General features: G+C 40.7%; 1 protein-coding gene across 1 annotated transcript; it reads right to left on the bottom strand.

The window, feature by feature from the left end:
• Positions 1 to 108: 108 nt before the first annotated feature.
• taf15 (TAF15 RNA polymerase II, TATA box binding protein (TBP)-associated factor) lies at positions 109 to 9,154 on the bottom strand. Its single transcript, XM_005933136.3, has 16 exons — positions 9,007 to 9,154; positions 8,322 to 8,346; positions 8,162 to 8,198; positions 8,005 to 8,071; positions 7,572 to 7,629; positions 7,209 to 7,429; positions 6,971 to 7,124; positions 5,420 to 5,454; positions 4,826 to 4,858; positions 4,226 to 4,335; positions 3,662 to 3,791; positions 3,474 to 3,581; positions 3,305 to 3,374; positions 3,103 to 3,191; positions 2,584 to 2,722; positions 109 to 572 (listed from the first exon to the last, which is right to left on the bottom strand). The coding sequence occupies exons 1-16, from the start codon at positions 9,014 to 9,016 to the stop codon at positions 533 to 535; spliced, it is 1,326 nt and encodes a 441-aa protein (XP_005933198.1). The 5' UTR covers positions 9,017 to 9,154; the 3' UTR covers positions 109 to 532.
• Between the last annotated feature and the right edge of the window lie 3,974 nt (positions 9,155 to 13,128).

Genomic DNA, 13,128 nt, shown 5'->3' with positions numbered 1-13,128 from the left:
TCTCCCCTGCTGCACACAACCAATTTTAAAGATATGAATCACATGCAGTTTGTTGTTTCTTTAGTGCTGAAGAGGTTAGTGTGTAATGAACTCACACAGAGCACGGAGAAAAGATCACAGTTTAATATAATTTTGGAAAAGAAAAAGACAAAAAAAAAAAAAAGTAAAACATTTTATTCTGTTTATACAAAACAATGGTATGAAGTCTACCTCACATAACATCAGCAACTAGAATCTGACAGAAAATTAAAAAGATGTACAAAGAAAAAAAAACAAAAAACAAAAAGGGGAGAAAAAAAACAAAAACAAAAGACCACATGCCTACAGGTGCCAATCAGCCCCTTTACATAAGCTCAACACATCCCTGAATCACAGAAGAACAGTAATACTTAGGATGCACCAGCTACAGTAGACAAAAATCACATCTGTCTCATCTAAACCCTCCCCTCTCCTACACCCAGTTAGTCCTCCAATCTAAATCCTCCGTCCACGGCAAAGTTAAGGGCTGGAATGGTTTTCTTCTTTGGAGCACTCAGTACGGCCGGTCTCTTCTGTCGTCCCTGCGGTCACCTCTGAGGGGAGAAGACAAAGATGTCTGTTACTCGGGCTGCATTTTAACGAAGACCCACATCTGCTAATGTCATTGAGATAAAAACCGGAATCAGCCGGCAAATGAAGGTGAGCCATAATGTCAACTTCTCATTCGCACAGGCCTTCACATTTTAAATGAGCAGCAGAGCTTGCTTTCAATAAAGCAGAAAGCCATTAATGCAGCATGTCACCTTCAGGGTAGAGCAATAAACAAGTCTGCCATGAAGGCAAACCAAACACAATTCAGAGTGAATATTCAGACACCTTGAACACTTAGGGGCTCCTTGGATTGTGTAATTTCACTCACAGCTTGCTAACACCACAAAATGCAGTTTAATCTCCTTGAAGATCATACTGCCAAAGTACTTCTGTTATAATTCGGACGATTGCCATATACAGAAGTTCTCAGACGATACAGCCATCATTGGATGCGTATCAGACGGGAATGATCAGGAATATAGGGGGGTCATCAGTGACTTTGTTGGCTGGTGTGAGACTAATGTACTCCAAGTCAATGCTGGCAAGACAAAGGAGATGATCATAGACTTCAGGAGGAAGTCTCCCCCTACAACACTGGTGAACATCCAAGGGAAAGACATTGAGATAGTGGACTCTTATAAGTACCTGGGTGTTCACCTCAACAATAAACTGGACTGGACTACAAATACAAACATCCTGTATAAGAAGGGCCAGAGTCGACTCCACCTGCTGAGGAAACCGAGGTCCTTCGGAGTCTGCAGGACTCTGTTAAGGACATTCTATGACACTGTGGTAGCATCTGCCTTTTTCTATGTAGTGGCCTGCTGAGGGAGTGGATGCTCGGACAGGGACAGGAGCAGGATTGACAAACTGGTGGGGAGGTCTAGCTCCGTGCTGGGATGTCCCCTGGAGTCTGTGGAGGTGGTTGGCAAGAGGAGGATGTTAATAAAGCTGACATCCATCATGAACAACCCACATCACCCACTGCATGAGTATCTGAGTGGGCTGAGCAGCTCCTTTAGTCAGAGACTGAAACACCCTCGCTGCAGGAAGGAGCGCTTTCGCAGATCATTCATCCCAACAGCAGTTACTCTAACTCTTCAATCACGATGTCATAAGTCACTGGACACTCTGAACATCCACGGTCACCACTTCATGCATAATGGACCTTCCATGTGTATAGACATGTGCAAGTATATATGTATGTATATTTAGTGTGTACATGTCTATACATAGGAATAGTAGTGGTACAATAGTTATGTCAAGCTATATAGTTTGTCTTGCATATTTCCAACCATATCCATAATCACATACTGTGTGTGCTACCATTGTATATAGTGTATTATCTTACTTTTTTTCATTAATTGTACTTATTTGCATTTTTGTATTTCCTTCTGATATCTGTACCTGAGGTGACGCAAAAATTTCCTGGTCATGGGATCAATAAAGTCTTATCTTACTGAAAAAAGACAAACTAGTCATTTTTGGGCAGAGTACGCCCTCTTCTGGCCATAAAGTAGTGTCTAAAGCAGATGCGGGAAACTCAAGGCCTCAAGGGCTGGTGTCCTGCAGGTTTTAGATATCGTCCTGGGTCAACACACCTGAATCAAATGATTTGTACATTACCAGGCCTCTGGAGAACTTCAAGACATGTTGAGGATGTCATTTAGCCATTTCAATCAGTTGTGTTGGATCAAGGACACATCTAAAACCTGCAGGACACTGGCCCTTGAGGCCTGGAGTTCCCCCACCCCTTTTTCACTAGCACCTACTCTAAGTCCACCCATTTTTTTTTTTTTTTTTTTTTTTTTAGAGTTTTCCATTAGGTACTGGTACTTTAGTACCCCTCAGCCAGCAAAAATGTGACAGACTGCACGACACTGATTGGCCAAGGAGTGAAATCACTGCTTGAGCCATTTCACAAGAAACCACCACTTTTTAACCAAGCAACAAAGTAGATGGACCACCCTGCTGTAATGACACTACTGCAAAAGCCAAGAGTCTTCAACTGACCTTCCTCCCATTTTGTAGCCGCCACCTCCAAATCCTCCGCCACCTCCTCCGAAGCCTCCACGGTCACCCCCGCGGAAACTTCCACGCCCTCTAAAGCCACCGCCTCTGTCGCCTCCATATCCGCCTCTGCCTCCACGATCTGCAAATGCATCATGACGTGACAACACAAATGGGTCCGTGACAGGTTAGAGCACAAACTAGCCTAACAATTTAAGTCTTTAACACATGCAACTACTCTGAAGTGGTGCTGTTATTTCCTATGTTAAACTTTGCGTTTTCATTACAATAAAAATGAGTTTCTTGCATTTATAAAATGACAAAACTGAAATCACCCAAAAGCCTTTAATCCATTACTAAATGTATTAACATAAAAATTGAGCAAAAAAAAAAAAAATTTGGCAAGTTTAGCCATACTTAGAAACATGTTCCTGCTACCAGGTTTCTTTTCACTAAAGCCACAGGGACCATTTTCCAATCCTGTAAACATTTCAGGTAAAAGAACATCTCTAAAGCACTCACCTCCACCTCCAAATCCTCCATCTCCTGGTTTGGGTGCACCACACTTGTTACATTCTTGCCGCCGGGCAAAATTCATGTTGCCGCAAGAGCTGAGGAAAGGAAATCCAGGCATTTAGAAATGCAACTGAGCCAAATGGACATGTTCTGTTGAATTTTTATTAATAAACATTAAGAAATGAAATAAAAAGTTTAAAATCCTCACCTGTTGGGACAAGGCCAGTCTCCTCCTTTAATGTCAAAGTTGGGTCCACCACCACCACGACCTCTGAAACCTGCCAACCAAGATGCATCATCAGTACAGGTAACTTAATTTACCAACTGTATATGAAATCCATCATTTGAACCCAGATGACGGCCTGAGCAACACCCACCTCCTCGCCCCCCTCTGCTGCCGCCGCCACCGCCACCACCCCTCTGTGTGAACTCAGCTCTGCGGGTGGCGAACGATACTTTGATGGGTTTGCCGTTGAAATCCTTTCCTGAAATTAAACAAGCAACAGGTCAGTGAAAACAGTGCTGAAACATGTCAGGAAATAAAAATACATATCAGGGCTCTTACCATCAAACCAATCAATAGCAGCTTTGGCTGATGGAGGGTCATCAAAGGACACTGTAGCTTCACCCTTTGGTCGCCCAGTGGCTTTGTCAGAGTAGATGTTTATCATTGGTTGGCCAGTCTTCTTATTCACCTAAAAGTACAGAACATTTCGAGATGATCAGCACTTTTTGCATTTACCGTTTTAAATACCCGAGTCTGCTGCAATGAATATCTACACAAGTACACGCCCATGCTACTAGCATCGTGTGCGTTTGTGCTGGTGGAAAACTGAAACCTAATTACACTTAAGTAAATGAAGTAGAGGTGGTAGATGATGCCTATATGAATCAAAGACAGATAAATAGTATTAGCCCTCTGGTCCTCTGTAATGCTTACATCATTTTAGTCCAGGCAACATGATTGCATTGTAATGCACTACCCCTACTGTCAGTTTTGTGGCTATAAATTAGACATAACTGAAATTAAAATGATAGAGGTTGCTTCAGGTGCATAAAGAAAGGACTGATCTGGTATAATAAAAATCCAGTCAAATGAAAAGAAATCAGTCTCAGATTCGCTCAGCACCTTAATGATGCCAATCTGCTTGAAGAAGTCTCCAACTTCCTGAACTGTGACATCTTCTCCAAGTCCCTGTACAAAAATGGTGTTGTTGTCAGAGTTGTCCTGCTCTCCAGCTGTGGATGAGATCAGACGACAGAAAGTGTCAACAAACCTCATCTAAAAACAGATCAAATTTAAGTGTTTAAAGATTACAGAACATGTTTAGGCTCCGTCTTACAGAACAGTACATGACATGACCGGGTTGGCTGCTTTTTTAAGTTCCGATTAACAAATTTACATTAGCTTGTGTTAATCAACTAGAGATAGAACCAACTCAGCAGAAAATACTAAAAATAAGGAGTCCAAGAGGTCACCTTTGTTTTGCCTCTGGCTGTACAATGAGTTGTGTTCTCTCGCTAGTTAGGCAACATAAACCAATGCAGATGTATTAGCCGAAAACAACCAACCAACCTGGTGAAGTCACCCAGGCTGTACACAAGATGGCGCCAAACTCATTTTAAAAACGTAAACACTCATTTCTTACATCCGGCTCCACAGGCAGTGTAAAATTTATGTAACTTATTCAGTGCAGGGCTTTTAGCCTATACGTGTTTAAAATCTCACCTGGTTCATCCCTTGAGCCGTAGTCTCGAGATCCTGGAAAACAGAAAAGAGGATGGAAGGAGAATGTGTGAAAAAGGATTTTTTAACTCCGGGGTGAGCTTTCACATAATTAAGTATTAACTTTGTCCCTAGCATTGCATAATGATACCAAAGAAAATTAACCAAATACCATGTTAACAGCTTTCTGGTGGGTGTTTTCATACCATTGCGTCACATACCAACACCTTTCAACAGGAACAGAACTGTTCTGTTTGTTTTTTTTTTCCTCCCCTCACTTTTCTTTTTTGAACTTACACCAGAAATGAAAACCACCATAAAGTCTCCAGTTTTAGAAAGTTTTCCTTCTTCATCCTGGGAACACCTCTCATTTACAATCAGCTCTTGTCTTCATGCAACCATTATTTTACATCTCAAGCTCCATGTTCTTTACCATTATGACAAATAGCAATAGGTGGAGTACCCTTGGGATCTGGACATGGAAATGGTGGCATTCACTGAAGTTCCTCTCTCTCTCTTTTTTTAAACCCTCTTTTCTTTTTCCTAACTCAAACTCTTTCCTCCCCCACCGACACAGTTCTGATGCTCGTCACTTACCACCGTAATTTTTGTAGCCACCACGGTCACCACCTCTGCAGAGGAAAAATTGGAGATATGATGGCTTTTCCTTTGTCCCAACTGAGAGCTCAAAGCTCCCCTACATCCCCACCAGTATGCACTCCTGCCAGGGTGTGCGACTACGGTGGAAATGTCTCACACGATGAATGCGTTAGTCTTTGACATTAGAGATCAATAAGCAGACGACTAGGCAGCTCTGACTGAACAATCAGGCAGTAATTACATGTCACTGGGGCACCGTTTACAGATAATTTGGTACTTTTCACATGGCCAGATTAGATACCATTAGCTGAAAAAAACCCAGCTTTTTTGTTTTTTAAACAAAATGAGCCAAATTGATGTTAAGGGGTGCAGCAAACCAATGAGCAATCTTCCACTGAGTGCATTTATGTGATCCTTTTACTGAGGTCCATGTTTTAGTTCAATCACCTGTAGTATAAAATGTAGATCCATGTTAACACAACATACATGTTCGCCATTGTCAAATATACAACACTTGAATGAAACCTGTTGAATGTGAAGCAGCTGAAAATGTGGCTCCAGGTCTAAGTGCATCACCTCAGGGGAGTTTCCACTGCTCACAGTACATTGTGTGGTCATTATAAGACATGAACGTACCAAAAACTGGAGTTTTTGAACTTACTGGCATCTTAAAAACGTGTGGCTACTGGAAATTTAACTGAGACCGAGATCTCTAACATAACAGGAGGTTTAAAGGATGAAAAAGAAATGTGGCACTTTCGGACTGTACAGGCTCCAAAAATAAAGATTATATTTACCTCCTCTCAATAGAGGCACAGTTTAAATGTTAAAAAGTCAAATCCATTTTTAGTAACAAATTAGTCCAAAGTAAAAAAGAAAAAAGAAGAATGGTATGGCACCATTTAGGTTAATATTCCACTGGATGAAAGTCTCTGAAAACACCAAGAGGTCCTTTTCAACCTTTGTTGCCAAATGGACAAAACTTGTGTCACTGTCTGGGTATGTTATTTGCACAACCAGCTCTTATCTGGGCAGCTGTATTCAATCTCCATTTCTTTTTACCTTAAGATCCCATTGATAGCGAGTGGATCTCCAATGAGTCGAGCAACTATGCTCCAATTAACCACCACTTGAGTACAAATCACACAATCTTAACAGTGGATTTTGTCACCAGCGTGTCTCTTATGAGATTAAACACACACACACACACACACACACACACACACACACACACACACACACACACACACACACACACACACACACACACAAGATTTAAAAATACAAAAATCAAGGCTCAGAGCACCTGGAGCATATGTTTGGGAAAATTTTTACCTGCGGCAACATTTGATCATTCAGGTTTTAAAAGAGGAAAAATTACCAGTGTTTGCGGATCTGGAGCACAAAGCAGATGAGTGGTGAAAAAAAAAATCCATCTATGTGGATGGTTTGTAGTTGATGAGTGGTGATGATGTGCTTATAAACAAGTCATTTCTCATATTTCAGTTAAAAAGGGTACCTTAGGGGCAGTGGCACTGTGCAACTTACCCCATACCAGGAGGTCCGCCTCTTCCGCCACGATCATATCCACCACTGCGGTCATAGCCGCTGCCGCCACGGCCTCTGCCTCTGTAGCCCCCTCCTTCTGAACGGTCTCCATAGTCACGCCCAAACCTCCCACCCTGACCACCACCATCACCACCTGGTGGAAGTCAGAAAAGAAATTCTTAGCACAGGCCAATTTCAAATACAGACTTATTGAGATTTTATGATCCAGTTAGCGTACCTTCATTCCATCGTCCATATCCACCGCCGCCACCTCCTCCTTGCCCTTGGCCTCCATATCCACCGCTGCCACCACTCTGGCCACTGTATCCGCTACTACCACCAGCACCGCCGCCCTGTCCCTGTCCATAACTGTCTCCACCTTGACTCTGACCACTGTAGGAGCCTTGCTGTCCATAAGACCCAGATCCTTGCTGTCCATAGGAGGGCTTGTCACCATATCTGAATGGGAAATTATCAACCAAGTGCAGAATTAGCTGGATGTTTTCCCCCTTAAATCTTGCATTAGTTACATACAAATCGTTACTGGATTTTTCCCCATTTCCACACACAAAACACACCCCATCCCTAATTATGAACTTACCCAGAGGACTCTTGTCCATAGTTATTATAGCTCGGTTGCTGAGACTGGCCATAATTTTCTGTGGAGATGAACCAAGTTTAAAAACAACCCCAAGGTTCACATTAGCATTTCACAATTTATAAAACAATTAACCTGTACTAAATGAGATTGTACTAAAGTGGACAGTATCCTGACCTCTGCTGTGCCCGGGATACTTTCCACCAAAAGACAATAAAAACCAGTACCAAACTTGTGTGTGGACATAGGCGTATGCCAGATCTTAAAGGACACATAACTTAAACACCAACTAAACTAGATGTGAAAAGACATTTTAGTAACTGATATTAAAAAAAAAAAATGTAATAATAATAATAATAATAATAATAATAAAAAGACACTTTTTAGGTGGCCTCTGTTTAATAAAAGGTGTTTAAGTTGCATTTACATACTGTACCTTGCTGTCCAAAGCCACCATAATTCTGTCCTCCATAGGAGCTGCCACTATTTCCTTGTCCATAACCCTGCCAATCAAATGCATAAGTTAAGCGGGTTTTACGTTAAAATAAATGAACTTGTACTATTACATCAAGTAGCCAGAATAGAGGTCTTACCTGCCCGCCTTGCTGACCTCCACTATATGAGCCATAGCTGCAGACACATGGTTAAAAAGACATTTAGCTTCCGGGTTTAAATGTGTTCAAAAAGCTAAAACGTTGTTCAGTTACACGCTTTGAACATGGGTATGTACTTTAAAGTTTGTCTGCACATTACCTTTGCGGGCCACCGTAGCCTGAGTCTGAAACAAAAATAACAGTGGTGTAAATGTGTTTGCTAAAAAGTGAAGTAAATATCTAGCTGACCAAGCAGCTGGCCTCAAAGGCAAAAATAGGTTACTTTAAGCAGGCCAGCAACACGCCAACAGGCCCTTAGTCAGGCCGAGCCGGGAAAATGGCGGTCACTTTAGCGCTGGCTTAGACTAAATGTTGAAAACGAAACAAATGATCTGCTCAAAATACCCCTTGCTCTTCGCACAGCCTGATGTAATGAAAATACACACACGTACGATTACAGTTAACTATAACACAGGATATAAGATAACGTTACAAGAGCAAAATACTTCTGGATCCGCAAGAGAAACAACAGCCTTCGCCATAACAAAGACGCTTTGAATTTTTTTTTCTTTGCTAACAGCCACCCCGACAAAGCCCACTGTAGCCACAGTTCGTGTTTTGAAGTACAGCTAAAAATAAGATGCCGTGAAGCACTTTCCCATAATGAAAAGATGAATAATTATAAACAAATAAAATTATTTGCATGTATTAATGAGGGGGGGGGAAGCCTGCGTTCCATGGAATAGACGGAGCCCTGGTTCTGGCCTCGCGGTTCGCAAGCTAACGTTAGCTCCAAAGCTATTTGACCTACTTTCTCATCGGAAATAAAATGCGTTCTCACTTACCAGTGGCCATTGTGTGTACTCTTTATATATATGTAGTTTAAAAGCTGATGAATTCTGGTTCTCGTCGTGGCTGATTAAAACCTCTGCTTGAAAGTGCGCAACAAACAGCGCAGAGCCGAACACGCCGCTGCGAATCTGTGCTAAATGCAGCAGCTTTTGCATGCGGGGCGGGGCGCTCCGGAGCCCGCCTTGAAAGCGCGCTCCCGCCCCCTGCTGGTCCTGAGCGTTAATGACGAAATAGCGCAGAAAGTTGCGCATCTTCTCTGTGATATCTGATTAGGCTTGTGTGAGTCCAGCTCACAAAAATGCACATTTTAGGGATTAATTGATAATTGTATTAATGTGTATGCAGTGATGTGCAAAGGACTTGAGCCAGCCTTCACTCATTTATATTTTTGGGAAATGGGAAATAGTTGCAGGGATTTATTGAAACATGTGTAAACATACCTGGAAATACAGTATATAAGACAAAAACTGTGTTTGTACAATTCTAAAGAGCCTGAAAGTTAGTCTTTGGTATGACCACCTTTATTCTTCAGCACAGTCTGAAGCTTTCTTGTAATTTCTCTATGTAGCCTTCAGGTAATAGCTCTCCAAACTCTTCTATCCAGGTATATGTCTGTGAAGGTTCTCAGTCATCCAGGTTATCGTAGTCAAAGGTGCTTGCAAAGAGAAGCGTCTGGACTTCTTTAAGTTACTTGAAGACGTTTCACCTCTCATCCGAGAAGCTTCTTCAGTTCTAAGGTCAAATGGTGGGGAGTCCCAGATTTGGAGTTTGGATTTGGAATGGTGGGGAATCTGGGACTCCCCACCATTTGACCTTAGAACTGAAGAAGCTTCTTGGATGAGAGGTGAAACGTCTTCAAGTAACTTAAAGAAGTCCAGACACTTTTCTTTGCAAGCTCCTTTGACTATCCAGGTATATATTTACTACTTTGGCAGTGTGTTTGGGATTACTATCAAGCTGAAAAAAATAAGCTTTTGTCAATTAGATGGTTTCCACATGGTAGATAAAAATCTAACATTAACTTTCATGCATTCACAGTTTGGATGAATTGCTTTATAAGATCTGCTGCCAGTGATTTTCAGTCCAGTTATTGTGTGTTCAGGTATTCATAACTGAGCCCTTTCTCCCCTTTTCTTTTGAGACCATTTCTTTCTTTTTTAAGGACCCAACTTTCAAATTAATGGACTTACCTATGTGGATGATCAGTATGTATATATATCACTGACTGATCTTCTTCGCAGGTCAGTGTAGAGTAACAAAAAGAAAGAACATTTCTTCGAATAATGCAGTGTCCTCTAAACTATAGAAGCATTTTTTTTTTTTTTTTATCAAAGAACACTTCAGCCATTGTGATTTAGAAAATTAAGTCTTCCTCTGGTATAGGGCTGTTCATATAACGATATATATCGGATGACGATATAAAAACGTCTATGTTTCGTTTTACACTATCATTTGTTTTGTTATCGTTTGTCGCAAAATAAACTGTTTACAGCAATGTTTTTCATCGTTTTGATGGTCACTGTAGTGGCTATATTAATTTCGTAAAGTTCTCTCTTTCTCTTATATTTTATATAACCACACTACAGACGGACAAACGCCTGTTTTTATGCCTTGTGGTTAGCAACAAAGATGGTAAAACCATCGCGTGTCCGCTTGTTTATGTTCCACATAAACCTTTCACAATAAAGCTCAAGATCCTGTTAAGACTTTTCAAAATAAACTGAATCACGTGAAAGAGCAGATTATTTATGGATGAGAAGTAAAAAAAAAAAAAAGAGCCGCCAGGTGCTAAAAAATAAACCTTAGACTCAAACGTTAGAACAGGCTTTTCCCAGCACGCTGTGTAATAAATACTCACACAAAAAACGGCTGCCGTTACAACTTATGTCTAAAAATGTATCGTTTCATGCATCGGTTAAAACCATTGACTGTGTTTTCTACAGTCAATGGTTATGGGGTCTTCACACCCCTTTTCTCTGTTCGCCATCTTGGGCAGAAGGGCTGAGAGAAGAAGCTGAATATGAGTATGTACTGGCTCACTCCCGGTGGCCCCTGTGGCTCGATCAGGCCCCTTCCGGGATGTGGAGATATTTATTATTTACTATAACTTGTGCTTATGTTGGTTTTTGCTGTGGTTTCGCTACTGTGTTTTTCTCTTTTTGCTTGTTTTTATTTTCCCAGCAGGTGATCAAACAGATTTTTAGTGTCTTCTCTCTCTGTGTCTCTCTTCCCCTATTTTTTGCTTTCCATCTCCTTCTGTTGAGCCTCTTCCCAACTTCTCTTTTCTTCATCTTTCTCTTTCCCATCCCCCAGTCCTGTCCGTTCTGATTGTAATAATTTCAAAGTAAAGAAAAGAAAGAAATAATAAAGAGTTAATACATTTGGGAACATAAATCTGTTGGACTGGTAAACGAATATACTATAATAATACGGTATGAAAAATGACAAACATGAGAATTCTGTGTGTTTTCCTTCTTATCTGCAGACTGGTGGAGGAGTGAAGGAGAAGGTGGTGCAGCTCAGTGTCCAATCAGGAGTGAGCAGTTCTTTCACTGCCTTCATTGCGTTCAACAAAGACAACGGAGAGGCGATCCAAGGACCTCTTGTCCAGAGAAATATTCCATCAAGTTTTTGTTTTGAGTTTTTGTTGTTTTTTAAAGCAAACACTAAAACTGTCACCCACACCTCTGAAGATAAAGATTACTAATCATAAATAAAGGGAATATTATCACGATGAGGACACTATCAGAGGTAGTTGCAGAATTATTTAACAGAGGATAGAAAAAAAATACATTGTGTCAAGTTCCCTGGTTAAATGGGCTGTCTGTGTAAAAAGCATAAATGGCTGTTTGTCTTGGTGTATTGGTCTTTTGCCAGCATGGCAAACTAGATCAATCTGCTGGGACATCTGATTTGAGGACAATCACTTGCTTTTCCAAAGGACACCGACAACCAGACATTAGATGCCACAGCACAGTTAAAAAATGTGTAAGTGAAAAGCTGCCATATTTCAGGTCCCAAAGTCAAACGAACACTGAGGGATCACTGAGAGCTAAAAACGGTCTAACTTCTTTCATCTTTAATAAAATGATCAGCGTTGCTGCTTTACCAGGTTTAACAATTAAGTTTAACATCCAGGCATCCATGAAAACAGAGTTCATTCAATTTAACTGAGTTAGAGATTAGCAGTAAGTTAGCTCGCTAGTTTCCACCTAAACATGATCATCATAAGCAGTGTTACCAATTCATACACTGGTTTATCATCTAGACTTTTTGTCTCATGCAGCACCATGATCAGGTCCAGTTTTTATTTCATCTTTGATTTTTCAGCTGCTGTGCCTGAGCAGCCTCCCAGAGACCCTTTGTTGCAGTTAGTCTTCCTCCAGAAGCCATCTGGCTGCTTGATCCAGCTCTGGCTGCTGCACCGGGAAAGAGCAGTGAGGAGGTGGATTGATAAATGAAATTCATAACAAAAATTCATAATGGACTTTTTCCATTTAGGAATAATAAAAATCAGCTTTCTTTTTAATTGCTATTAACTGACAGTCAGATAACCAGCTTTTAAAAACATATTCATAAACACTTTGCAGTCAACAAAATTTGCACAGAGGTTATAGATGAAATAAAAAGTATCATGTGTTTTCTAGGTGTGTTTATAACTCTGTTATTGTACATATTCTGTGTTATACATCATAATCATTCCAGTCTCTCTTTTTTTTTTACTGTTTTAATCTTTATAAAACTCTTATTTATTTATTTATTTTTGTGATTTCTGCTGCCCTATTGGTCTGGTCTCTCTTGAAAATCTGAAAATGTGATATTCATAATAAAAGGATTTAAAAGTTTACTGCCAAAAAATTATTAAACTTCATAACAGAAATGCGCTAACTGGGTTGAAATAGATTGAAACTGTTATGAGATTGCTTCAGGGAGCAGACATGACACCGTCTTTTAGGTTTCGCCATCACTTTGTATTATGCCATTGACTGTAGAACAGTCAATGGTTAAAACACTCGACTCCAGCTACATGACGCACAGCTGGAAACACTTCCCGCAAGACGAGCTGCCCGAGATTCACAGAAAATGTTACATTTTTGTGATTTATATCATTATCA

The sequence above is a fragment of the Haplochromis burtoni genome, unplaced genomic scaffold (assembly GCF_018398535.1).
Source record: "Haplochromis burtoni strain Fernald_Lab_line unplaced genomic scaffold, NCSU_Asbu1 Contig_160, whole genome shotgun sequence".
In the NCBI taxonomy this organism is placed as follows: domain Eukaryota; kingdom Metazoa; phylum Chordata; class Actinopteri; order Cichliformes; family Cichlidae; genus Haplochromis; species Haplochromis burtoni.
The sequence above is the reverse complement of the archived record's forward strand: the minus strand, read 5'-3'. Positions and strand labels throughout refer to the sequence as shown.